Raw genomic sequence first — 26,557 nt, 5'->3', positions numbered from 1 at the left:
GGATCAGGTGACACTTAGGTTTGGCCCTAGTGGAACAGAGGTGGAGGGAAGAGCCCGCTGGCCTTCGGAGGGGCCTGGTGATCCCAGGAGGGACCCAGATTCCTGCCTGTGTGTGCCCATGGAGGAGGGACAGGTGCAGGGGCGCACAGCATAAGCATGTGCAGGTGGGAGGGGGCCTCAGGACACAGAGGATCCAGGGTCCCATGAGCCTCCCCAGCCGCTGTAGCTCAGGGCCCAGGGCTCGAGGGCAGGAGGCCAAGTCTGGGTCTCCAAGCCGTCCGTGATCGGCTGCTCCAATCCGATGGAGCGGATTGGGTGGACTGTGGGCCGGAGTCTCAGTTTCCTGGATCTGCTGCAGGTGTGAAATGTTCTGCCTCCCAGAAATGTAGGGAACAGGTTGGCAAGCACGTGCCTTGCCCAACCCTAGCTTTGGCGAGACGCTGTGGGGGTCGCCCTTGCCGGGGGGCATGGCACCGTCCCAAGGGCAAGGCTGAGCACAGCTGCCCACCGGGGCCAGGTGTCCTTGGAGCCCGCTGCTCCCTGCTCTGGGTTTGGGGCAATCCATTCTCTAATCTCCCACCCCCAAATGTGGAAAGAAAGGAGAGACTTTTGCTTTAAAAATATCTTCAATAAAAGATCCTATTTTGGATGGAGGAGGAATGGAGATAAATATGAAAACATCTTTTTCATTTTTTTTGATAAAATACAGTAAGGACATGTTTCCAGGTTTAAAATTAATGGAAATATAAAAAAGAAACTGGCTCCTGTTGCCTTGAGCCTAGTTCTGAGGTTCTGGGTCTGATCCGGGCGCAGACAGCTTGAATTAGAGGGTCTGTCTCCTCCCGTCACAACTAGACACACAGAGGCTCTACTGCCCACCAAAGGCATTTATCAAGGTCCCTGGCTGCTTGGGGAGGAGGCCTAAGTGAGGCCGGTGGGTCCGCCAGACCCCGTGGGAGGTCTCCCTCTCCCCACGCAGGAGCCCCGTGGGGAGCTTTTTGGGGAGAGACTGCCTGCTGTCAAGAGGCCCTCTCGCCTCCCCTCAGCAGGACCTCCGGGTCCCAGGTCCCCGGGGTAGAGAGGGGCTCCTGTCTGGGACTGCCCTCAGGGGTGCTGGGCCCCGCTGGTGTGCCGGACATCCGCGGACGCACACTGGTGCCGGTAACCGAGTCTGTGCCCACCAGAGGGGTCCCACGTCTGTGCCGCTGTGGTGGGCAGCCTAGGCCTCGTTGGAGGACTGGGAGCTTCCCTGGAACAGCAGGGCACGGTAGGTGGGGGAGCTGAGGAAGCGCGGGTAGGAGTCCCGGTGCATGAGGGTGTAGATCTGCAGCTGCGCATCGTCGAATGTGTGCGCCGAAGGCTCCTGCATCTTCTTGTTAATGCCTTCCCGCACTCGGGAGTCCAGGCTCACCTGTGGGACAGGATGCCACCGTCAGGGGCTCAGGAGGCGCCCCCCCGCCCCCGCCCCCGCCCCCAGCCCTGGTCCACAAGGCGGTGCACCTCCTTGGGGGACAGGATGGACACGTAGTCCTCATAGATGAGCCTGGCTTTCTCATCCACCACGTGCTGGTTGGCCTCGGCCTTGAGCTCCTCGCAGGCCAGCCAGAAGAGCATGTTCTCCTCGCTGTACTCGGTGCGCAGGAACTCCCGGAACACGCTTCGGCCCGCCGGGCTGTGCATCAGCTTGTCGAACGACTGCGCCCAGCTCCGCACCTCCTCCGGGCTTGGCGTGGCGCTGTGGGCATTCCCCGCCAGGCCAGGTCAGGCGCGCGCCCCCGCCCCCCGGACACGCGCGCCGCGCACGGCTGGCCACACCTACCACGCCTCGCAGCTGGGGAGGGGCTGCAGCTTGTTCTCCCGGGAGGCCCGCCACGCTCGCCGCCGCTCTTCGTTCCTAACCGCAGAGGGAAAGGTGGCGCTGGCCTCCTTGGCACACGTGGTCTTGGCGCGCGCGCGCGCACACACACACACACAGATGTGTTCCACAGGCACGTGTGGCCTGGGGGCTCTCGGCCGGGTGTCAGCCCCCTGCAGGTAGGCAGCCCTGGCGTCTGCTCCCTTCACACCCTCCAGGGAAGGAGTGTCTGCACGGGCTGCCCTTCGCCCCTCCCTCCGGTCTCTCCCCTGGGGCCAAGGCAGTTTCACCGGTGCTGGGGAGACCTTTACCGTCTTGTAGCCTTTGGGACTTCACAGATTCCTGGTGTGCCCCTCCCTTCCTGGCCCGACCTCAGCCCCGACTCCTTTCTCCCAGAGGCCCCAGCTGATGCAGTAGGAAAGCCCCAGCCTGCAAGTGTGACTGCAGATTCTCCCCAGGGAGCCTTCTTCCCTCCCTTGGCTCCTCACTGCGACAGTGCTGGCTCCCATATCCATGCCTCCAGCCAGATCTCTGTAGGGCCAGTGAAATGTCTACCGGACATCTCAAACCCAAACATCCAGACAGACCTGCCCTCTTCCCTTCCCCTGCCTGCTAGACCCCAAACTCTCCCTTGACCCCCGAAGCCCAATTGTCGGTGCGTCCTAATTCTTCATGGCCTCCCACCTCTGCCCTCAGGCTGCCCCTCTCCTCCCGCCTCGGGCCGGAATTGCTCACTGGTCAGCAGATCCCCCTCTGGGTCCACGGCGCTGGCCACTCAACAGCCACAAGCTGGAAGCCTGAATAGGACCAGGCCTCTGCAAGGCGTGAAAACTCCCAAGAGCTTCTCCACACTAGAGAAGTCCGTTAGCACGGGGAGGCCCCACAGCTGCCCTCTGGCATGGCCGCTCTGGAAGCCTGTCCCTGTCATCCCTGGGCCGAGTCTCTGCCCAGTGTCCCCCCGCCTAACAGTCTGTAGGACCTGCTTCTGTCTTGTTCTTCTGTAAGTGCCCAGGGCCAGCTTAGGCTGGATCACAGCGGCCTCATATAAGCATGTGCTGAGTAAGCGGACAAATGAGTGCGCACACATGTGGGTCGGCCAGGTGCCTGCACATGGACACACCCTCAGGCACACACCAGGCACGAAAGTCACACGTACAGAGGGGTCGGGGCAGCGGCGACGGGTCACCAGGGCCCAACAACCCCTGTAGAGAGCTGTGGGCAGCAGAGGCGTCCTGCCTTCAGGTGACCCCTCAGAACCCATCCGAGGGGCCAGCGGCGGGACCCCGGGCCTTATGTCTGCTCAGCCCACCTTCCTTGCTCAGTCCCCTCCTGTATTACCCCCCCGCCCCCCCGCCCCCATCCCCACGTACCAGGAACAGCCGCAACAGCAACACCAGCACAAGCAGCAGGGGTTGCGGCTGGGGGCAGCCGGGGGGGGCCGCGTCATGACTGGACATCGAGGGGGGCTGGTCTGCCTCCTCTGGCCCTATGTGCTGGTGAGATGGGGGCTTCCTCAGCTCCAGGCCAGAACCCAGGGCCCCGCACACACCTCTTCCCTGACTCCCCTCGGTGGTCGCCCTCCCGGCCTCCCAGGTGTTCAAGGGTCTCCCCCGCCCCCGATCCCACAAAGGGGGGCAGAGACAGGGGTGTAGGTGGTGCACCTGCTTCTCAGTCTCATGCGGGGTGGGCATGGGTGGGTGGTGGAGGCCGCCCCGGCTCCGTGGTGCTGGCTCCGGGACCCTCACCACAGCCTGAGAGTCTGAGAAGAGAGGTGGAGGTTCTCCCTGAGAACCTGAGACCACAGTCTCCACTGTCCCCTAGAAGGGGTCCTGAGAGTCTCTCCCTCCTTCCAGGAGCCCTGGGGGGAGCAGCCGCCCGCTTTAGACCACTCTGTTCAGGCTCCTACCTCTGCCCCCAGCCTACACCAGGGCTGTGAGCAGGGGCAGGGGCAGTGAGGGGGGGCCCCAGACGAGATCTCCACAGAAGGTTCCGGGACACCCCCATTTGCTCTGTCCCTGGGAAGCCGGAAGTCTGGGTTCCTCTTTCTTGGTTTCCGGCTCCTGGCCCCTCCCAAGGGGCTGGGGGCCCCCAAGAGTCTGGGGCTGTCAGGTTAACGCATAAGGGTAGCGGTCAGACATTCAGACCCCCTTCCTCAGCTCCCTCCGTTCTGGGTTTTCTGCAGGAGGATTGCTCCCCACTAGGAGTCCAGATTTGCCAGGTGGCCCCGGGGGGGTTCCAACATGTCTGCAGCTGACTAGGCCTCCAGCGTGAAGGATCTGACTGGGGCAGGATTTTCTGAGGGTGTGGGAATGCAGCGGGGCAAGGGTGAGGAGGGCCTGGGGGCCTGTGGCTCCTTGGTCCTGGGTGCTGCCCCGGGCACCCCAACCCTAGCTGGCACCTTACCACACCCAGGGTCTCCCGGCCTCCCTTCCCCCTCCCCTGCCAGGCTGCCGAAGGCAACCGGGCCTGGTGTGCCGGTGGGGGAGGGGAGCGGGGGGGACAGCAATGGGCTGGGCTGTCAGAGATGCGGGGTCCCTGGAGGGGGTGAGGGCCAGCCTCCATCTCGGCGTCCACACCCGTGTTTCATGGGGAGGGCGCGCAGGGGGCACTGGGCACCAAAGCCTCAAGTCAGGGTTAGGAGTCTGATCCCCCCACCCCCACCCCAGGGGAGGCCAACCATAGATCCCAGCATCCATGCCAGGGTGGCCCATCAGTGCCCTTGGGGAGCAGTCTTAGATGCCTTTCCACCACTGCATTTGCCTGTGTCCTTCTTGGCCTAGGTGAGGACCCCCAGGGCCTGGGGTGCTCCCCTGCACAGCTGACAAGGGCCCCCCTGAGCCGTCCAGTCCCACCCCCACACCCCCATCTTGGTGGCCAGGAGCCTCATGACTTGCTTTCACTTTATTTTCTCTTTTAACTACCATCCTCCCTGCTGCCCCCCTCCCTCAGCTTGTGGTCTTTTTTTCCTTGTTTGGCCCATCTTGGGGTCTCCCAGGGTAGGGGGAGGCGGACGCTCTAGGGTAGGCATCACAGCAGAATCAGGTCAGGCAGCTCTGGGAACAGAGACGCTAGGACTGCATGTGAGCGGCGATCTGAGGCGGCAGTGCCCGAGGTAGGCACTGCTTAGGGCCCCCTTTCCTCCCGGGTGCGGGGATGCCGAGGCCCTGCCCTGCCCCAGAACTAGGGTAAAGTCTAGGGTCCCACAGACTCCCAGCGAGCAGATGGGGAAGCAGCAGCCTCACAGCTTGCCTTTCCCTCAGGGGTCAAGCTTCTAGGGAAGGGAAGGGAAGAAGGGAAGGGAAGGGAAGGGGTGTGGCAACTTCTGAGGTCTGGTAGCCAGGCAGAAAACTGCTCTTCCTCCTCTGCGCCCCCACCCACCGTGAGTGGGGGCAGGGCTCTGTCCCCACTCCACTCCCTAGCACCCGAAGGCTTGGCTCTGAATTGGAGGAGGGGCCCTGTCCGAGGGTGCAGGCCCACGTGCTAGGGGCTCTGAGGCTGGAGGCTGACTTTGGGGTCAATGTCTTCTCTCCTAGCTGCAGGCCTGGGCCTGGCTCCCTGCACCTTCCTGAGGCTAACTGGGGCCACCTGTTTCCCCCCCCCCCCTCCGCTCCCCCCCCCCCCCCCCCCCCCCCGAGGTCACATAAGGCCTGAACTAGGGTCCCTGCCCCTCCCTCATCCTGGCATTTTGCTGGCATTTCCCAGCCCCTTAGGCTCTGGCCCCCAAGTCTGGGATGGGAGGGGCTGGACAGGCAGCAAGCCTGGCCTCTGGGGACAGAGAGGCTCCCTTGGGAGCGGCTGCTACTCTGCTCCACAGAAGGAAAAAGAACGTCCCCGAGCCCGCCCAGTCCAAAAAAAGAATAAGAAAATGTGACAATCCCAGAAAAAAATGCCATAACCTTTGGGAGGAGGGTGGACAAAGGGGCTCCATTCCCTGCTTCTGATGGCACTCGGCACCTTTCCTAGGCTACCCCCGTTCAGCTGGTGGGGGAGCCCCTGCCTGGCTCCTCCAAGGCTGGCCAGGTCTTCCTAAGCCTGGTGACCCTTGCCCCCACTGCAGAGGTGGGGGCGACCCATTTCTCTTTCTCTTCCTCTCTCTGCTGGCAAGGTCTGGCCCGGTAGAGCTTGTCTCCTTCAGGGGCCCCTTCCTCCAGGCTCTGACGCCCCCACCCCTACCTCAAGGAACTCGCCATGGCGCCCCACTCACCATCGACCCAAAGGCGAGGTGGGGGCGGGAGAGGCCAGGTTCCCTCTGGGCCCCACCCTGGCTGCCGAAGGGGCGTGCACTGCAGCAGCCGGGACTCAAGTCAGACGGCAGGAGGTACTCCTGCGGCGTTCTGGAGGGAGGCCGGCGCCGGGAGCCCCAGATCAGCTGGGGCCGGGGGCGCAGTGCCTCCCCTGCGCCTCGCAGGGTGAGTGGCTGCCAGATCCAAGGGGGCAGGGGTGGGGACGGACAGGGTGTCCCGCCTCGGCCCCTCCCCAACAGGCTGGGCGGGGGGCGGGAGACGCGGAAACCTGGGTTCTTCCGGCCCCCCCCCCCCCCTTTGAGCAATCACTTCCCCAGGCTTTGAGCTGCAGAAAAAGGGGAACCGGTTTGCAGCGCCCCCTCCCCCACGCGCGGGGAACTGGCTCCCGTCCCGCCGCGGCCCAGGGTCCACGTGGACCCCGCGGCTGGAGTCCGTGGGGGGTGCGGATCGGGGTGCCGGGTCCTGAGGCTCCCGCCCGGGACGGCCCCCGGGCCCCAGGTCGGGAGGGGCAGGGCCGCCGTCCTCGGCGCCGCGCGCGCGCACTCACCGGCCGCGCTCCCGAGCCGCTCGCGCCGCCGCCGCCGGCCCGCGCGCCCCGAGGTCCGGCCCGATAGTCGGGGAGGGGGCGCAGGGTGCAGTGCGCAGGCGCCTCGGCTGCACTTCCCCAAAGCGCGGGGCCGGGACTTCCTCGCGCGGGGAGGCGCCCGGCCCGCCCTGCCAGGCGCGCCCCGCCCCGCGCTCGGCTGGCCTTGCTCCCCACCCGCCCCCTCCCCACGTCCCGTTAGATTCGGCGGGGCACCCAGGTGCCCACCGTCGCTGAGGGTGGCCCGTGGAGACGAGGTGCTAATGATGGGGCCTCTGGACACAGGGCGGCCTGAGCTGGCACTGCAGTAGATGGGGGTGTGGTCGTGTCCTCCACTCTGTTCAGGGGGGCCAGTCCAGCTTTGCCATTCTTGTGGGTGCCCCTGAGACTCTGGTCCAGTGCCTGGGCACAAGAGCCCTTAAGACCCTGCGGTCCTATATGCTCCTTGCCAGGCTGGAAAGGACTGTATAGTGGTTCCTCCAGGCCCAGGCCTGGCCTCCCTGCGACTATGTGCTGTGGCCTGTAAAGTGGGGTTAAGAGCTCACCGGCACAGGGTTCTAGGGGCCTTCCCAAGAAAGGGGGCGTCCTGTTCCCCGGTGCTGGTGGATACTGGCGGTATGGGTTCCTACATCTGGAGTCACCAAATGTTCCTGTCTGTGGGGCCTGAGTCTTTTCCAACCCCTCCAGTTGCCCTGAGATGTCCTCAAGCTTAAAGCCACACCCTCCCTTTTGCAACGAATGCCCTGTCCCTTCTCTTTGGCTGACTCTCCTGATATTTTATGCTCTGTTACAGCTGTCAGTTAAATTTCTTATCCTGGCATGCTTTGGGCCAGTGCCAGAGCAGCCCTGACGCTGCTCTGGAAATGGGCTGCAGAGTGTCTGCGTCCCCCTGGCCTTGGACCATGTGCATCTCCTGTCCCCAGTGCAGGGACTCAGCTTGGTCAGTTCCTGATGCCCGGGTCCCGCTCACAAAATGCCTTCCAATTGCACAAGCCGATATGCACACGCTTTTCAGAACTCTTCTTCAAGATGTAAAGGGAAGTGGAGATTTTGTATGTGCTCTTCATTCGGCGATCATCTGGGTGCTCCCTGTGCGCCAGGCAGTGGCACCTAACAGTAAGTCAGATAGGCCAGCCCTGGAGCAGACAAGAAACAGACTGGCAGACTGGGTGAGAGGTGAGGAGGGCTAAGGAGAGCCATACAGCCGAGGAGGGGGGTGTCCTTCAGCAAAGGACGGTGTTGGCAGGACAGCAGTGCAGGGGCCTGGGAGAGTGGGGGCCGCGCTGGAGGAGAGGGTGGCACAAGGTCAGGGAGGCGAGAGGGGCCCTGGAGGCTGGGGTGCCTCTTGACGCTGTGTGCCCAGAGGCCTCGGCCGGCATGGCCACAGAGCTAGCTGGCTGACGGGCTGGCCAGGGGAGGCCAGAGGCCAGAAGCTTCTTATTTAACCTAGGTAACAGTCCTGAGAGGTAGGTCCTACAAGGACAGGTCAGCACCTGGTCAGTGTCACACAGCCACACCGATCCCACAGTGTTTGGTGTGGAGTGTCCACCCACCTCCTGAGAGATGTGTGGGGCAGCTGACCAAGTGTGGGGTCACACGCTTCTCCCTGCACTCATGCCACTCTACACCGTCTCTGCCCTCCCGGCCCTCCATACACTGTACCTCCTCCGGCCACTTGGCTGTGCACTCTTTTCCCCTTGCCCTGGCCTTTCTGGGTCTCCTGCACCTCCTCCGGTGAGCCTGTCTCAACAGAGAGTGCCCCATATTCCATGGGAGGGATCCAGATGGGCTGGGAAGGAACTGGTTCAAAGCCATGCAGCAGATAATGGTGGATATGGGACTTGAACCCAGCACTCGCTGTCCAGAGCATGAGCGGGATCCCAGCTCCAGGACCAACCTGATCCCTTACAGTCCCCAGGACATTGAGTCCTGGCCCACATGCTGCACTCTCCCATAGCAGAAGCCTCTTCTGGGCCCGGCAGAAATGTCCTCAGCCACTTTCCCTGGATTCCTCTGCAGAGCTAGGGCCCCTTCCCTGGTGCAGCGACCCCCCCACCCCCCCACCCCCCGCCCCGTGCCAGCTCGATGCAGAGCTACCTGTGAGGCCACCCTCTTGCTGGTCTTCTCAGGGCTTTGTGTGTCTATCTTGTGCCTCTGTCCTCTTGTGTTTGCCTGATGCAGAGTGACCATACCCTTATGGGGCACTCACTGTGTTCACTCACAGCCCGGTGAGACCCTCCAGATCTCTATTTTAAAGATAAAGAAATGGAGACTCAGACAAGTGACGAAATGAAATACGTGTTTACCAAGCAGAGGAAATCATCCTAGGTGATCAGCACATCCCCAAGGGACAGGATGCTTTGGTCCATATCACAAGGGGGCTTGGCCAGGGGAGTCAGGGCTGGCTGTCAGCCTCCTCGTTCGTGTCCGGGTGTAAGTGGCCACCACTCCTGGACAGAGATCTCTGTCCTCAGCCCAAGCCACCTTCTCTTCCCCTGTTTCTCCTTCCCCCGTTTCTCCTTCCCCCTCTCTGCCTAAAGATCAGCCCCCACCCACAGCTGCCACACACAGCCCTCCCCTCCCTCCCAGAGCTGCCACAGAAGCCAGCTTCCACACACAGTTCTGGGCTTGGATCAAGGCCAGGTCAGCAACAGCCTAGAATGGGTGAAGGGTCAGGTGCAGGGGGAGAAGGGCTTGCTGAGGGCTCAGAGGGCCCGCATCCCCATGAGGCTAGGTCCCCGTCCTGAGCCGGGTCAGGGAGGGGCACTGACCACCACTGAGCAGGAGTCCTTGTTGGACCCTGCTCTGACCTCTGCGGGTAAAGCATGACCCGCCCCCCCCCCCCCCCCGGATCAGTTCTTTGCTGTGGGCCCACTCAGCGGGAGGCCCACTCAGACATGACCTGTCTGAAATCTTTCAGCCTCCACCTCTGGAGCCCGCTAGGGACCAGGAGGGAAGAAAAAGGAAAGGTGGCCAAGTTCCAGGCTCTACAAAGAGCTTGTGTCTGGGAGAAGAGTAAGCTCTCTAAGGGGAGACATATCCAGAAACTTGGGAGACTCTTCAGAGTCCAGAGGGTTTGCAGGAAGTGGGTTTGTCAGAATGGGACACGGGGGGGGGGGGGGGGGGTTCCTTCCCGTATGCGCGAGCGTGTGTGTGTGTGTGCGCGCGGCGTAAGGGGGATCGAGCAGAACTGAAGAGGTCATTCAGGATGGTAAGGTGGTTTTCTGTGGGGTAGTGCAGGCCTCCCTGAGGGGGTCTCCCCTTCCCCAGTCTCCGTCCTCTGGAGGGCCTCCTGGGCGGCTGGTTCCAAAGACCACCTTTGGCTTGTGCAGTCACTCTCCCTGCCCAGAAGGCCACCCTCCTCTCTGATCCCTGATGGAATGACCTCCAACCCGGGGTCCCACTTGGGCCCCACTTTCTCCCTGAGGTTGCTCTTATTCTGGAGGTGTGACCGTTGCCCATCAGATTCTTACTCCTGTCCCCTCAGACTGGGGGCTCTCACAGACTTGCAGGGCACCAGGTTGCCGGATGGGGACAGCCCCAGGGCTTGAGGGATCATCAGTGTCCTCTGCTGATCTGACGCCTGGCCACTTGCACACTTCTACTTTGTTGGAGGGGCCCCACTCTGTGTCTCCCGATGTCTGTGACATCGGACGCAGAGAAGGCGGCATCCACACCCGCCCCCCCCCCCCCCCCGCCTCCCTCCCCGGGGAACCTGGAGAGAGGGGGCTTAATGACCAGGCGGCGCTTGAACCGTGAGAACTTTATGTGGAAGGGTGGGGCCGCGTCAACGTGGGAAGACGCTGCCGTCAACTTTCTCCTCCAGGATGGTCTCCACGCGCCTCCTCTGTGGGCGAGAGCGGCTGGGGCCAGGTGTGCGGGGACGCGGGCCGGGATGCACCCCCCCCCCCCCCCCGCGCTCCACCCCCTCCCGGGCTTGTGGGCACCTCTTGACGATCCAGGGGGTCCGGGATCCGCGTGGGCTTCAGCTGCGGCGGTAGGAACAGCTCCAGCCGGATGGCGGCGCGCGCGGACTTCTGCTGCCAGGTGAGGAGCGAGATCTCCTCCGCCTGCGGGTCGCGGGGCGGGGGTTCGGGTCTCCAAGCCTCCGCGATGTTTTGCCCTAGCTCCGCCCGCCGCCTCCTGCAGGGCGCCCCCCACCCCCACCCCTTTCCTCGGGGCACACGGGCTGGTGTCCCCTCCCCGCCCCGCAACCCTCTCGCCTGCGCGCCCCTTCCTTCCGGCCCCGAGCCTCACCCGCATGCGGATGTAGCGCAGCCGCAAGGCGCGGATTCGTCCCCGGGCCTCGGCTGCCTTGAGGACGCCGAGGAGCCGGTCCTGGCGCACGCCGGGCGGCTCCGGTGACTGCGTCCACGCACGCGGGTCGGGCATACGGCTCCCCAGCTCCACTGACTCGCGCGGGAAGATAGAGGCGGCCGCGCCCACGTCCTCAAGCTGGTCACCGAAGAGCAGGTGGCGGTGACGCTGCGCGGGGCTCATGGCCGCCAGCTCCTCCAGCGTCAGGGCCCACCCTGGCTTGGGGGGCTGCGCCGCGGGCGCCCCCCGGGCGCGTTCCTCAAGGGACCCCTTTCCGGTTCGCTCCCGCGGGCCCCGGAGCCCGGCCTCCTTCTCTGCTGGCGACTGCATGCTCGACCCGCTCTGCCGAGGGAAGAGTGAGTCCCACTGGCACCGGCCCGCCCCCCCCCCCCCCCCCCCCCGTGCGCTCCCAGTTCTGGCCCTTCTAGATTCCCCGCAGCTGGCCTTAGGTCCTGCGTCTGCAGACTCAGCACCTCTGCGCGGGCCTAGCACCCGTCCTCCTTACCCCTGCTGTCAACCAGACATTTCTGATCCGCTGAGTTTCAGGAAATTCCCTTCCTGCCCACCGGCTGGTTCTCTGTCCACTGAGAAAATGCGGAGACCTGGGGCCCTACCCAGGGTAGAGAACATGTTAAGCTTGGCAGGCCCTTCCCCACAATTCTGGGACCCTCAGTGTGCCCCAGTCCCCCATGTCTGTGGTTGACGGTCAGTCGGCAAACCCCCAGTCTCCCCCCCGCTCCCGCACTGCAACCCCGGGAGGGGGGGGGCGGCGGGTTGCTCTACTCGGCCTTAGTGTTAGGGGCTGGAGATGAGAGTCGGTGGGCTTCCGTTTTGCCCTGGGCAGAGGACTCATGTCCTTCTGGGAGGTGTGTGTCTGTGGGAGGCCGAAAGCAACTTGGACAGTTGCTGCCCTGGACGTGTTTGGGGGGAACCCTGTCTTCCTAGCCTGTCCCCTGCTGGGTCTAGATGAAAGCAGAGCCCACGGAGGTGATAGGGCGGGGAGGGCCCACGAGAGAGGAGAGGGGAACGCCCAGGGGGCCTGGTTCAGCCCTGCAGGACTTCTTCCTTCCGAGCCCACAGCACCTCAGGCCCCGGACCCTGGGCCAGGTTCTGGCCCACTGTGGGCCGCAGGCACAGCCACACAACACGGCATTTGCCGGAGGCCATCACCCTCCCCCAACTCATTCTTGCTACATTGGTCGAGGGGCCGGCTCTTGTCCCCCGTCCGTACACCCCATACTTTCCGCCTTCCGGGGTCTGAGCCTCCAACTGAGCCCTGACTCTCCTGGACTTGTTGACGCGGTTGCCTGGCAACCGGGAGTCCCGCCCTCCCCCTGCACGGCGGGGGCGGGCCTGCCCCTGGGGAGGGAGGGGCACCGGCAGAGTCAGCATCCAGGTGCTTGGAGGGCGCCCACATCCGACGGGCGAAATCCCTGCAGCAGACCCGAGGAGGTGACCGCCAGTTTTTCCAGCCCGGGTGCCCTTTCTTTCCTTTCTGGGAGCCCCAAACGTACTCTTCTGGGAGCTGTGGTCCCAGCTTCCAGGCTGGAGAAGTCTTTGGGGAGTGGCTTTGGGGGCAGAGGGCGTAGCAATGAGACCTTCCTGTCTGATACGCGTTCTCCGCTGCTGGACCCAAAAGGGCTCTCACCGCCACTGTCGTTCACAGGGAAGGGAAACTGGGGCAGAGCTCAGGAGGACACCTACCCTCTTCCAGGTCAAGTTTGGAGTCTCAGGGGTCCCGCAAGACCGGAGCCAGGTTTTCCTGAACTCTAAATTTCTGGGTCCTGGGTCCTATATTTCTGTAATGTATTTGTTAGTGTCATCATATTTCATAACTAACTCACTTCTCAATTTATTAATTCTATAACTCATGCATGCACTCATCAGTTTATTCTAGAATTCATTAATTGAGGGGCCCCTGGGTGGCTCAGTGGGTTAAGCATCTGACTTCACTCACAGTTGGTGAGTTTGAGCCCTGCATGAGGCTCTCTGCTGTCAGCACAGAGCCCACTTCGGATCCTCAGTCCCTGCTCTCTCTCTCTCTCTCTCTCTCAAAAAATAAATAAAAACATTAAAAAAAAAAAACCCTTTAGAACTCATTAATTCATGTGCTGGTGCTACATTAGGCCAAAATTGTTGCATTAAGTCCACAATTCGTTATGGTGCATGCACAACTCTCCCCTTCATTCACGGTTGTGTGCCAAGGATGATGATGCCTTTTTGGGGGTTCAGGACCTGCAGCCCTGAGGTGGGAACTGTCCTGGGGATGGGGTCTCAGCTGAGACCTGGCCTTTGTGCACGAGGGTGTTGACGGTTCACCTTGTTTTTGGGAGCTTCCTCTGGCTTCCTGGTGAAAGGGTAAACTATGACTTTGTGCCCCTGTACATCAGAGCCTGCACCAGCCCCAAGCTCCATGGAATGACTGTCCATCCTTCTGGCCCCCAAGGCTTTGCACAAGCTGTTCCTGGGGTGCTGCCCCTTCCTGCCCAGCACGTGCCTTTGGGGTGTGGTCTGGGCCTTGGGATTCAGCACCAGCCTTGGGGCTTGTTGAAGACACAGGCCTCTGGGATCCAGAAGCAGCAACGGCTTAGGGAGTCTGACGTAGCAGGCCACTTCCTCCAGGCAGTCCTCCCGGATACCCACAGTCAGGCAGGGGCTGCCTCAGGTTCAACTCTGTGCTCCCACCCTGGTGAGTGCTGTGAGACGGGGATCTTGGCTCTCCTCTCAGCTTCCCAGGTCTGGGCCAGGAGCATTCGCAGAAGGGGAGTTACTTGCTGGCTTCTGGCAGTGGAGGGGGGTTTATGGGGCCAGTGGGAGCTGCTCTCCTGCAAGAAGGGACTTGTAACTTTCCCTCTGTTTTTGTAGGACTGAAAACCTTTGATACCCCTCCTCCCTAATCCTTGGAGGGCTTGGTGCCTACACAGCTCATATTCCTGAAAGCAGCTTCTTCGGGCTCCTCCTCTGCACGCCCTGCGGTTTCCTGGGGAGGGGGGCGGGAAGGGGGGGTGGGACGGGGATCTCCAAGTGTCTAGGGCCCAGTAGCTGTGCGAGGCCACCAGGTAGGTGTCTCCCACCTATTTCTGTGCCCAGGACTCGTCTGTTTTTCAAGGGCTGATGGGAATGCTGGGATCTAAAAGCATTTTGACTGCTGCCAAAGCCTGAGAATAAAACTCCAAAAAAAATTAAGACACTTGTGAAGTGACTACAAAATTTAACATTATATTGAAAATGTACAGGTCAATTCTTTTGTTGCCATATATAAATATTATAAAGTTAAAATCACACAAAGTAATTTATTATGATGAAACTCACAACCGATAAAATCCTTCCATTTTGGTTTTTTCTTAGGGGCACCTGGGTGGCTCAGTAGGTTAAGCATCTGACTCTTGATCTTGGCTCAGGTCATGATCTCACAGTTTGAGGGTTCGAGTCCCACACTATCAGCGTGGAGCCTGCTTGGGATCCTCTCTCTCTCTCTCTCTCTCTCTCTGTCCCTCCCCTGCTTGTGCTCGTGTGCACATGCACGTTCTTTCTCTTTTAAAAAAATGGATGAATAAACTAAAAAAAAATGTCCTTGGAGGTGTCTGGGTGGCTCACTGGGTGGCTCAGTCTAAGCATCAGACTCTTGACTTCGGGTCAGGTCATGATCTCTGGGTTTGTGGGATTGAGCCCCGCGACGGGCTCCCCACTGAGCGTGGAACCTGTTTGAGATTCTCCTTCTCTCTCTGCTCCTTCCCTGCTTGGGTGTGCACTTTCTCAAAATAAATAAATAGATAAACTTGAAAGAAAGAGTCCTTTCACTTTTAATTTAATTTTTTTTAGGATTTATTTATTTTTGAGAGAGTATAAATGGGGAAGGGGCAGAAAGGGGCAGAAGATCTGAGGCAGGCTCTGTGCTGACAGCAGTGAGCCCTGCATGGGGCCTGAACTCACAAACCTTGAGACCTGATCTGAGCCAAAGTCTGATGCTCAACCAACTGAGCCACCCAGGAACCTGGGTCTTTCACTTAAAAAAAAAAATTTTTTTTTAACGTTTGTTCAGTTTTGAGAACAGACAGAGACAGTGCATGAGCAGGGAAGGGGCAGAGAGAGAGACAGAATCCGAAGCAGGCTCCAGGCTCTGAGCTGTCAGCACAGAGCTCGACGCGGGGCTCGAACTCACCAACCGTGAGATCGTGACCTGAACCAAAGTCGGATGCTCAACTGCTCCACCGACTGAGCCCCCCGGGTGCCTGGAGGGTCTTTCGCTTTTTAACAGCACAAATGACCTGGGAACTGAATTCCCCGAGGGCAGCTGTTCCCTGTTAGGCTCTGGTGACTTTGCTTGGATTCCTGTGCCGCGCCCAGGGGTAGCAAAGCACCCAGAGATGGACGGAAGCAGACGGCGAGCCTGCCCGAGGCCACGAGTAGCGGCGTTTCCGGGCTGTGACTCACTGGGCAAGAGTGAGGTGCATTCGCCCCACTTTGTGGGTGGAAATCTCTCTGGGACCAGGTCCTGCCACAAATTCCCATGACTCCTGAGTGCAGCCCAGGAGCTACAACCATAATTTGTGGACATGCGTTCTGTGCCGTCATTCACGTAAGCCGCATGCCTTGGGCTGTCCCTGGTGCCCCTGTGTGTTTTGTTTTGCCTGCATATGATGTGAGTTTGAGTTGTCCTTCTTTAAAATTTTTTTTTTTAACGTTTATTTATTTTTGAGACAGAGAGAGACAGAGCATGAATGGGGGAGGGTCAGAGAGAGAGGGAGACACAGAATCTGAAACAGGCTCCAGGCTCCGAGTGGTCAGCACAGAGCCCGATGCGGGGCTTGAACTCACGGACCGCGAGATCATGACCTGAGCTGAAGTCAGACGCTTAACCGACTGAGCCACCCAGGCTCCCGTGAGTTGTCCTGCTTTGATACCAATGCTGTCTCACATAACGTGTCCCCTGCTGTCCCATGTGTGACACATGTGTTCTGTGTCTTACCCTGGCTGTGCAGGGGCTATTTCCTCGGTGCTGCCAGCTCCCTTTGTGGGAGCCCTTTAGGGTCCAAGGCTGGGCCGCTGTCACACCCAGGGAGTACAGTCAGCATTCCAGCCTGACCCCCCACGGGCCAGGTGACCAAGCCTGACCTTCGGCTGAGACCATCCCTGTGAGGGGCCAGGTATCTGCTTCCAGCCGTCCTTAGCGCTGGGTCCATTGGGTGCACTCTCACGGGATACCTTTCCAGGCCAGCCCCATGGCCCTCCCTTCCCCTAGTCTGTGCCGGAGCTGGGAGGCAGCTGGAGGCCATTATGAAACGAGCTCGGGCCGGTGAGCAGGCAGGTGGGCGCAGGCAGCGGGGGCAGGAGGGGCTGGGATTGGCTGCTCAGACCTCGATCAGCCCGGCTGGGGGAGGCTGCGGGAGGCCAAGCCTGGCCTCCTTGGGTTCCTGCCCCTGCTGGGCTCCCGAGGTCAGCAGGATCATACTTCAAGCTTCACCTGGAGAGTGTGGTGCTCGTGTGTGGCCCCTGGGTGTCTGAAGGCCTTGATCTGTGTGTCCGCCTGTTCTGTCCCGTCTACTCATGTGCCTTGAGTGCACGTTGGCGTGGGTTCACGTGTGTGTGGTCCGTGTGTTTGTGCCTGCGGGTGTCTGTGCATTTCTGAGCATGAGCTTGTGTTTGTGTGTTCACTCGTGTGCCTGTTTGGGCATCTTTGTGTGTGTGCATGCAGGCACGTGAGCCTGTGTCCTGAGTGTCCCCGTGGGTGTGCCCCATGTCTCCACACGTGTCCCTGAGTCAGCCGCAGTGAAGATGCAGAGATAAGCCCTGGGGGACAGCTTAGGATGCTGAGTCCTGGGGCATCTGCCTGCCCTGTCCTCTCTGATTTGCCAGGTATCCTAGCGACGCTGCTGCCAGTCGCCTAGCAACCAGGTCCCCATCCTTGGAGACGGATGCTCCAAGCAGGGTCTGGGCTATGTGAGTAGAGCCTGTGCAGGAAGAATGACCCCATGATTGCAAGGCTGGTAGCTGATCTGAGAGATCTCCCACACGACATGTGACCCCAGGGCTGGGAAGGAGGCAGCCCCACTGGAGCCCTTTGGCTGCGTCGGTGTGGGGGCCCAGGCTGTGACGGAATGATGCTCAGATGTTGCCCTGGGACCCTGCTGTGGCGAGACGCCCTTGGGGTGTCTCAAAGCTGCAGGTGGATCTGGGTTTGAACCCTGTCTCTGCTACTTCGACAGGTGACTTCACACCTCTGAGGCTTAATGCTCCTGTCTGCATGAAGGTGATGCTGATGACAATGAGCCGGTATGATGGGGACGGATGAGCTCGCGTTCAGGATGGACGTGCGGGGCACACAGCAGGGACACAGGGTCCACAGTAGAGTCTAGGCGTCTTGTTGTCTACAAGGCTCTGATCCGCTTGGGGCTGGCTGGGCGGGGGCACTGTGTATCCACCTACCTACCTATTGGCCTGCTGTGCCTCAGTTCCCCCGGAGCCCAGCTGAGGGTGCTGTTCTGGGCACAGAGTGCAGACCGAGGCTGGTCTGAGCCTGTCCGAGGCAGTGTCTCTGTGTGTGAGACAAGCCCCCATGTCTGTGTCCCAGTCTGTGTGTGCACCTACCTGTGTCTCCATCCCATGTGTCCACTCTGTCTCTGTCCCGTGTCTCTGTGTCTGTCCCCCGTGCCCGTCCCCGAGTCCCCGTGCGTCCTTGTGTGTATGTCTGTGCCCCGGCTCAGTTCCTGTGTCCGTGTGTCGGAGCCCGTCTGTCATTCATCTCTAAGTGTGTGTCCTGGTCCTTTGGTCTCTCCCCATCCAGTGTGGGGCCTGGTGACCCCCGCCTTCCCTGCGGCCCCCTCCTCCACCCCGCGTGGCCCCTCCCCCTCAGGAGCAGCAGTCTCCTCCCCATCCCCCAGCTCCGCGCTAGGCTGCTGCGTCTGGTCTGGCAGCTACAGGGAAGGAGCAGCCGCCTGCCGCAGCCCTGTCCAGATCTGGCGCTGAGGGCCGTGGGATCCCAGCCCTGCTCTGCCAGCGCTGACGGTTAGCATCCCCACAGTCTTGGCTCCCACGGAGGTTGCTAAGGTAAGGCCTAAGCTGCTGGGGGCCGGGTGTGGACAGACTGCAGCTCTCAGGCAGGACTGGGGAGGGGTGGGAGGGAGCTGAGTGCTCGATCAGCCTCGGTCCTGTGCTGCAGGTGTTTCTGGGTATGTCTCTGACCCTCTTGTGCCTGTGCGTGCACGAGGTCAGCTTTGGACACCTCTGTGTGTGATGTGTGCACACGGGTGGCCGTGTGTCCATGAGTCCCTGTGGGTGGACACATGTCCCGGAGTGTAACTACATCCACACGCCCCATGTGGGAGTCTACAGGTCTGACGAGACTTACATGCCTCTCTGCGTGTTCCCATCTGTGCATACGTGTCTGCTTGCCTCCATTGTTTCTGTGTGTGGATGTATGCCTCTGCGTCTGTGGCTGCCTGTGTGTATGTGTGGGGGGTCCACGTGCCTGCTGGGCCACACACACTGTGCTCGGAGGCCTCAGCCGGGTGGGTGTTGGGTGCTGTGGTCATGTGTCCCTGTCCTCTCCTAGGTACCAGGTTGCTTTGCACGCAGGGAGGTGGCATGGAGTCCCTCTTCCCTGCCCCATTTTGGGAGGTCCTCTACGGCAGCCACCTGCAGGGCAACCTGTCCCTCCTGAGCCCCAACCACAGCCTGCTGCCCCCCAACCTGCTGCTCAATGCCAGCCACGGCGCCTTCCTGCCCCTTGGGCTCAAGGTCACCATCGTAGGGCTTTACCTGGCCGTCTGCATTGGGGGACTGCTGGGAAATTGCCTCGTCATGTATGTCATCCTAAGGTAGGCTGGGGACCTGCCAAGGTTCCCTACTGGTGAGTCCCACGTTACTGCAGAGGGGGAACTGAGGCAGGGGGCTGTTTTGGGTGGGCCTGGCAGGTGGGGGGTTCCCACTTTTCCCATTCCATTTCTGGTCATCCTGTCAGGCAGGAGCAGGGTCAGGGTCAGTCCTGAGGTCCCGGATGCTCCGAGTCCTCAGGGTTGGGGCACCTGACTAGGGGGAGAGGGAGAGGAGAGGATCAGCCCTGCTCACCCCCGTCCTGATGAGGGCAGAGGGTGCATCCGTGCCCCAGACGGACTGTCACTCTGACTCCTGGCAGATAACGCTCCCTGACCTGAGCTGCGGGCCAGCTTCCTGGCTGAGCCGCGGAGTGAGGCTCTCCTGGACCTCACCGTGCCCCTAAGAGGCAGCTCTCGCCGGCCGGTTCCGGGGCCCGTGCCGGGGCAGGTGCCGAAGCCCTTGCCTTCAGCTCCAGCATCGTGTTCGCTGCTGCCGTCTGGGCTGACTCCGGCATGTTTGTGCTCCGAATGGGAAAGCCCCTGTGGCCAAGAGGGGTGGCCGGGAGTGGGGTCGGGGTCCATCGTAGGGGAACAGCGTGGGGATGGTGTGGGGCGACAGCGTGAGGACGTGCGCATGTGTGTGTGTTCACGTGTGCTCACATGCCCGAGCGTGTACACAAGGCATGCGCGCACACAAAAGGTGAATGCACACGTGCAGGAGTGCACACAAGTGTGAGCCACACACATACATGTGTGCCTGTGTACACGTATGTGTGGGAGTGGGTGCACACGAGTCAGTGTGCCATACGTGTGCGTGCACGCGTGTGTGGTTTAAAGCGGGGTAGGCATGCACAGCGTATACACACGAGTGTGTGTGTGCACATACGAAGGCATGAGTGTGTGTACATGCACGGTTAGGGTTGTCCGTGCATGTGAACAGGTCCATGTATGTGAGCGTGTGCACATGTCAACACTGGCGTGTGCACGTATGCGAGTGTGCGCACGTATGTGTGCGAGGTGCATGGTGCACGTGCTCACACCGGGGCCAGGAAGAGCAGCTGGCTGTGCCCAGTGCTGGACCCCGCGGCACTGGACTCACACACGTGCCCCTCTGTGGCTGGAGGGTGGGTTGTGGGTGACAAGTGCAGCAACCTGGGGTGGTCTTTGTCTTCTTAAGTCTTACTTATTTTGAGAGAGAGAGAGAGACAGACAGAGAGGAAGAGAGAATCCCAAGCAGGCCCTGGGCTATCGGCGCAGAGCCCAACCCAGGGCTCGAACTCACAAACTGTGAGATCACGACCTGAGCCGAAGTTGGAGGCTTCACCGACTGGGCCACCCGGGCGCCCCGGGGTGGTCTTATTCACTCTTGCTGTCGTCACTTCTCTGTGTGTCTCGTCCGCACTGTGGCATCAGGACTCTCAGAGCCACATCCTGATTAGAGCAGACAGGGAAGGTTGTCTTGCCCACAGCAGTCCCCAGAGACACTGGTGTGTGGGGCCTGGTCCGAGTATTAGTACAGTGTATTCTGAGCCTGTGGACTGGGGTGGACTGCCTCTGCAGTCCCGGACCCCAGCTCCAAGTCCTGCTCTTTAAATTTTTTTTTTTTTCAACGTTTATTTATTTTTGGGACAGAGAGAGACAGAGCATGAACGGGGGAGGGACAGAGAGAGAGGGAGACACAGAATCGGAAACAGGCTCCAGGCTCCGAGCCATCAGCCCAGAGCCTGACGCGGGGCTCGAACTCACGGACCGTGAGATCGTGACCTGGCTGAAGTCGGACGCTTAACCGACTGCGCCACCCAGGCGCCCCCAAGTCCTGCTCTTTAAAAAAAAGTTTTTTTTAACGTGTATTCATCTTTGAGAGACAGAGAGAGACAGAGCGTGAGAGGGGGAGGGGCAGAGAGAGAGGGAGACACAGAATCGGAAGCAGGCTCCGGGCTCCGAGCTGTCGGCACAGAGCCCGACGCGGGGCTCGAACTCACGAACCTCGAGATTATGACCTGAGCCGAAATCCGACACTCAACCAGCTGAGCCACCCAGGCGCCCCAAGTCCTGCTTTTTTTAAAGATACTTTATTTTTAGAGCAGTTTTAGATTCACAGCAAGATTGAGAGGAAGGTACAGTGATTGCCCATATGCCTCTGCCCCCCAACATGCATGGTCTCCCCTGTTAGCAACATCTCCGCCAGACTAGTACATTTTATAACGAGTTACAACTCAGTTTTACAATTGAACCTACGTTAACACATCATAATCACCCAAAGCCCATAGTTTACATTATGGTTCACTCTTAGTGTTGTACATCCTGTGGGTTTTGACATGTATCTACTATCATAATATTACACAGAACAGTTTCACTGCCCTAAAAATCTTCTGTGCTCTGCCTGTTCATCCCTCCACAGCCCACAACCCCTGGAAACCACTGATATTTTTATTGTCTCCATAGTTTTGCCTTTTCTAGAGCGTTACGTAGCTGGGGTCATACAGCGTGTAGCCTTCTCATACTGGCTTCTTTCACTGAGGAATATGCACTTAAGTTCTTCCAGATCTTTTCATGTCTTTTTATCACTGAATCATATTCCATTTTCTGGATGGACCACGGTTTACGAATCCATCACCTGCTGAAGGGCATCTTGGTCACTTCCAAGTTTTGGCAATTGTGAATAAAACTGCTATAAACATCTGTGTGCAGGTTTTTATGCAGATACAAGTTTTCAACAACTTTGGGTAAATATCAAGGCGTGTGATTGCTGGATCGTATGGTAAGAGTATGTTTAGTTTTGTAAGAGACCAACGAACTGTCTCCCAAAGTGGCTGCACCGTTTGGCATGCCCGCCGGCAACGAATGAGAGCTCCCGCCGCCCCACACCCTCACCGGCGTGTGGTGTCAGTGTTCTGGAAATTGCTCGTTCTAAGAGGTGTGTAGCAGTATCTCGTTGCTGTTTTCACTGGTGAGGTGTCTGTTAAAGTCTTTGTCTGTTTTCTTATTGTCGAGTTTTAAGCCTTCTTGTGTATTCTGGACAGCAGCCTGTATCAAATGCATCTCTGGCAAATCTTTCCTCCTGTCTGTGGCTCGTCTTCTAGTTCTCTTGATCCTCTCTGCTTTTCTGCCAGCTCTTTTCAAGGCCACTTAGATCCTCTGAGCCTAAGGGTCCTCTTGCATAGAGTGGGGATCAAAATAGCATTTTTGAAATTAAAAAATATTTTAATGTTTATTTATTTTTGAGGGAGAGAGAATGTCAGAGCATGAGCAGGGGAGGGGCGGAGAGAGAGGGAGACACAGAATCCGAAGCGGGCTCCAGGCTTGAGCTGCCAGCACAGAGCCCGATGCGGGGCTCGAACCCACACACCGCGAGTTTATGACCTGAGCCGAAGTCGGACGCTCAACCGACTGAGCCACCCAGGCGCCCCTAGTCATTTTTTCTTTTTTTTTTTTGAGAGACAGAGACAGAGCGTGAGTGAGAGAAGGGCAGAGAGAGAGGGAGACACAGAATCCGAAGCAGGCTCCAGGCTCTGAGATGTCAGCACAGAGCCTGACGCGGGGCTCGAACTCACGGACCGTGAGATCACGACCTGAGCTGAAGTCGGACGCTTAACTGACTGAGTCACCCAGGCGCCCGCATCTTTGAAATTTAAATGAGATAAAATCCATGTGAGAGCTTGGCTCAGGTGTCTGCCGCTGTGGTCATTGTTGCTGTTATTTGGTCATAATTGAGGTCTGTTTGTGCTTCTTTCTAATCCTTCTCTGAGAGGCAGAACCGAACCCAGATTCCCTTATGGAAGCTTAGTTTACAGGGAACATTGGTGTTCCTGGTGACGGCAACATCTTTGGTGTTGTGCGACCACCACCACCACGATCACCACCACCTTAATTAGCACCACTGCCACAACAGTCACCATCATCACCACCATCACCAGAATTCTCTCCACCACCATCCCCACCACAATCACCACCTCCATTGCCACCATCATAACATTGATTCATTCAACAAGCATTTATTTGCTATTTATTATTTTTTGATAGTTTTTAAAGTTGATTGCTCTATTCTGAAAGAGACACAGACAGTGCGAGTAGGGGAGGGGCAGAGAGAGAGGAGAGAGTCTCAAGCAGTCTCTGCACGGCCAGCGCAGGCTTGATGCGGGGCTTGAACCCATGAAGCCATGAGATCATGACCTGAGCCCAAACCAAGAGTTGGATGCTTAACCAACTGAGCCACCCAGGCACCCCTATTTATTATTTTTTAAAATATATATTTACTTTTGAGGGACAGAGACAGAGAGAGGGAGGGAGAGAGAACGAGTGGGGGAGGGGCAGAGAGAGGGGGACAGAGGGTCCCAAACAGGCTCTGTGCTGACAGCCTGATGTGGGGCTCAGACTCATGAACCACGAGATCGTGACCTGAGCCAGTCGGGCACTTAAGTGACTGAGCCACCTAGGTGCCCCACTCGACAGGTGTTTATTCCGTAACTATAAGGTCCCCAAGGCTGTGTCCCTTGGATACAGCCAGGTCTTGTTAGCACACCTCCCATTTCTGGTGCCGTTTCCTGTCTCTATGGCCGGACCACAACATGGGTCGGAAGGCCTCTGACGTGCTGTTACAGACTCTGGAGCCCTCAGGAACCTCTGGTGTGTCTAGGGCCAACATCGTAGTCCGTGGACTGTCTTCAGGAAGACTTGGAAGGCAGGGAGGGGGACTGGTCCTTTTTCTGAAGATTCCTGTCCCCTTGCTCCCACGTGGAGTCACAGGGGTGCTCTGCTGCCTGACATCCCAGCCTTCCCAAAGCGGACCGGTTTTGGGGTTCAGAAGCCTTCTGTGTGTGCCGGAAGCACAGTTTTGTGCCCCAAGTCCCTTGTGCCGGGCCGGGGGGCCTGCCTTCCAACAGGGGTCTCGGGGCGGGTGCTCCTGGTGGCGGCAACAAGAAAGGCCCCCGGGCCTCCGCCGCCGGGTCCAGCCAGAGGGACTGGGCCAGGTCTTCCTTCCCCCTGTGCTCTCCGCAGGCACACCAAGATGAAGACAGCCACCAACATTTACATCTTTAACCTGGCTCTGGCGGACACTTTGGTGCTGCTGACGCTGCCCTTCCAGGGCACAGATGTCCTCCTGGGCTTCTGGCCATTTGGAAATGCCCTGTGCAAGACAGTCATTGCCATCGACTATTACAACATGTTTACCAGCACCTTCACGCTGACCGCCATGAGCGTGGACCGCTATGTGGCCATCTGCCACCCCATCCGCGCTCTCGATGTCCGGACGTCCAGCAAGGCCCAGGCCGTCAACGTGGCCATCTGGGCTCTGGCGTCTGTCGTGGGTGTTCCTGTCGCCATCATGGGCTCGGCGCAGGTCGAGGACGAAGGTCAGTGGGTGGCCCCCCTCCCCCGTGCTGTCGTCCTCTGGCCCCAGAGGGCCCCGTGCCGGCTCGCTCACCATGACCCTGTGTTTCTCCCTGCAGAGATTGAGTGTCTCGTGGAGATCCCCGCCCCACAGGACTACTGGGGCCCCGTGTTTGCCATCGGCATCTTCCTCTTCTCCTTCATCATCCCCGTGCTCATCATCTCCATCTGCTACAGCCTCATGATCCGGCGGCTGCGTGGCGTCCGCCTGCTGTCCGGCTCCCGGGAGAAGGACCGGAACTTGAGGCGCATCACGCGGCTGGTGCTGGTGGTGGTGGCGGTGTTCGTGGGCTGCTGGACGCCCGTCCAGGTCTTCGTGCTGGTCCAAGGGCTGGGCGTTCAGCCGGGCAGTGAGACCGCAGTGGCCATTCTGCGTTTCTGCACAGCCCTTGGCTACGTCAACAGCTGCCTCAACCCCATCCTCTACGCTTTCTTGGACGAGAATTTCAAGGCCTGCTTCCGAAAGTTCTGCTGTGCTCCTGCCCTGCGCCGGGAGATGCAGGTGTCTGACCGTGTGCGCAGCATTGCCAAGGATGTGGCCCTCGCCTGCAAGACCTCCGAGACAGTACCACGGCCCGCATGACTAGGCGTGGACCTGCCCATGGTGCCTGTCAGCCCACAGAGCCCGTCCACACCCAACACGGAGCTCACCCAGGTCACTGCTCTCTAGGCTGACGGCAACCTGAGCCCTGAGCGTCGCCGGACTCACAGACTTCACCGTGGCTTCAGAGGGCCCGGTGACATCATGGGACAGGTCAGACTACAGCTGCCCTCCTGGTTCAGGGTGGAGAGGGGACGCGAGGACCCAGCGGTGAGCGTGCGTGACCAGAGCGCACGCCAACTCTCCTACGCTCCTCGGGACCCTTCTGGCCTCTGCCCCGCCGCACCCTGTGCGCTCTTGGCGTGCACACACCTGGAGGCGTAACAGCAGCGTGCCCACCCCGTGCCCCTGTGCGGCGTGCTGTCTGCGTGGAGCGCTGCCCCGTCTCCTTGGGCTTGGAACTGACTGGAGGGCTGGCAAGGCGTCCGCGGGCAGCGGGGCTTGGAGCCGCTGGCACGGACTTGCCTGTGCCTCAGCTGCTCCCCTTCTCGTCCCCCACCTGCCTCTCAGAGGCTTTTCCCTCCAGAAGCGCCAAGAACTGTCAGCCTCAGATGTGCTGCCCGCGCGTGCGGAGGCGGCTCAGAAGGCCTGTGGGCTGCTTGATCACCTCAGGCCGCTGTTTCTTTTTTAAAATGTCTTCTTTAAAAATTGTGTTTCTCTTTTTAGAGAGAGAGAGAGAGAGGACGCAAGGGGGGGAGAGGGGCAGAGGGGGAGAAAGAGAATCCCAAGCAGGCTCAGTGCAGAGCCCGACGTGGGGCTCAATCCCACGACCCCCGGACCATGACCCGAGCTGAAATCAAGAGTCGGATGCTCAACTAACTGAACCACCCAGGTGCCCCCACTCTGTCATTACTGAAACAGCCCTGTGTTCCTGGTCTTGGCTGCTTGGTGCTGGGGAGGGCTCTGCCATGCTCCGTCTGGGGGTCCGTGTGTCCTCCCCGGCTCTCTTGAAATCAGAGGTCAGCAGCTATGCAGCCGGCGGGACCCTGCGCCGTGTTTGGATCCTGGTGGCCGTGGAAGAGGAGTGGCAGTGGGGATGGGGTCTTCTTTGCCCCCCCCCCCCAAGTGACTGATTCCTGCTTCATTTACAAGCCTCCCAGTGTCTGTGGGGCAGGTCTGAGCTTCCTGCTGCCGGGACTTACCCTACCTGGGGCCACATCGGGATGGCTTCACATGCAGAGCTGGTGTAAGGGGTGGGGCTCGACAGGGCCTGCTTGAGCCAAGTGTGAGGACTGTCCAGCTGTGGAAACACTGGAGGGGAGGGTGTCTCCCTGCTGTTGTCACCAGAGAAGCACCCTCCCTGGTCTGCAGATGTAACTGTGGTTTGGTGACTTTGCAAACACTCTTCCTGCAGAGAAACTATGGAATACTCCCAGCGCCGGACAGACTATTCTGCCTCCACCTGTGAGCTGAGCTGCAGACCTCAGCCAGGTGACCTTAAGCACCTGCAAAGAACACGAAGCACTGACTTTGGGCTGACTTCTCCTGCTTCAGGGAGCCCTGGCCCTGTGGGGTTGCTCCTGGAGAGGATGGGGCTGTGCTGGCTGCAGTGGGTGGGTGGGGCTCTGGACACTGGGGCTGCCTCAGCTGGGGCACTGTCCTGCCAAGGCTGCAGGATTTGTGAATTTGTGCTGGTGTAACATGTATCTCCATGTATTTATGCATGCAACAAGCATGACTTCCCCTACATGTAACCAACCTTGATCATGCCTCTAGGCCCATGGAGGGCCGTAATAAACCCTTGCCTCCTGA

General features: G+C 59.7%; 3 protein-coding genes across 16 annotated transcripts; 1 reads left to right on the top strand and 2 right to left on the bottom strand.

Moving 5' to 3' along the window:
• Positions 1-607: 607 nt before the first annotated feature.
• On the bottom strand, positions 608-6,769 carry RGS19 (regulator of G protein signaling 19). Its single transcript, XM_053889981.1, is given in 7 exon segments — positions 608-1,411; positions 1,501-1,735; positions 1,820-1,894; positions 3,226-3,290; positions 3,292-3,348; positions 3,517-3,614; positions 6,647-6,769. Coding segments are annotated over 6 exon segments (654 nt in total). The 5' UTR covers positions 3,547-3,614; positions 6,647-6,769; the 3' UTR covers positions 608-1,219.
• OPRL1 (opioid related nociceptin receptor 1) lies at positions 5,838-26,557 on the top strand. Of its 11 annotated transcripts, none has more exons than XM_053889979.1 (6): positions 5,838-6,264; positions 7,611-7,798; positions 17,206-17,272; positions 18,552-18,848; positions 23,812-24,171; positions 24,264-24,375. In XM_053889979.1, the coding sequence occupies exons 1-6, from the start codon at positions 6,044-6,046 to the stop codon at positions 24,268-24,270; spliced, it is 1,140 nt and encodes a 379-aa protein (XP_053745954.1). In that variant the 5' UTR covers positions 5,838-6,043; the 3' UTR covers positions 24,271-24,375. The 11 variants fall into 11 exon arrangements, with proteins under 11 accessions (XP_053745954.1, XP_019281762.2, XP_019281764.2 ...); XM_019426217.2 differs by having other exon boundaries at positions 5,845-6,264; positions 23,812-24,167; positions 24,264-26,557; XM_019426218.2 differs by lacking the exons at positions 5,838-6,264; positions 7,611-7,798 and adding exons at positions 15,285-15,578; positions 16,856-16,939 and having other exon boundaries at positions 23,812-24,167; positions 24,264-26,557.
• Positions 8,277-12,293, bottom strand: LKAAEAR1 (LKAAEAR motif containing 1). Of its 4 annotated transcripts, none has more exons than XM_053889984.1 (4): positions 11,505-11,763; positions 10,940-11,341; positions 10,630-10,752; positions 8,277-8,928 (listed from the first exon to the last, which is right to left on the bottom strand). In XM_053889984.1, exons 2-4 carry the CDS (start codon positions 11,327-11,329, stop codon positions 8,824-8,826), a joined length of 618 nt encoding a protein of 205 aa, XP_053745959.1. In that variant the 5' UTR covers positions 11,330-11,341; positions 11,505-11,763; the 3' UTR covers positions 8,277-8,823. The 4 variants fall into 4 exon arrangements, with proteins under 4 accessions (XP_053745959.1, XP_053745957.1, XP_053745958.1 ...); XM_053889982.1 differs by lacking the exon at positions 8,277-8,928 and adding an exon at positions 12,240-12,293 and having other exon boundaries at positions 10,431-10,752; positions 11,505-11,609; XM_053889983.1 differs by lacking the exon at positions 8,277-8,928 and adding an exon at positions 12,231-12,279 and having other exon boundaries at positions 10,431-10,752; positions 11,505-11,609.

The sequence above is a fragment of the Panthera pardus genome, unplaced genomic scaffold, assembly GCF_024362965.1.
Source record: "Panthera pardus isolate Hobbes unplaced genomic scaffold, ASM2436296v1 HiC_scaffold_25, whole genome shotgun sequence".
Lineage (NCBI taxonomy): Eukaryota > Metazoa > Chordata > Mammalia > Carnivora > Felidae > Panthera > Panthera pardus.
The sequence above is the reverse complement of the archived record's forward strand: the minus strand, read 5'-3'. Positions and strand labels throughout refer to the sequence as shown.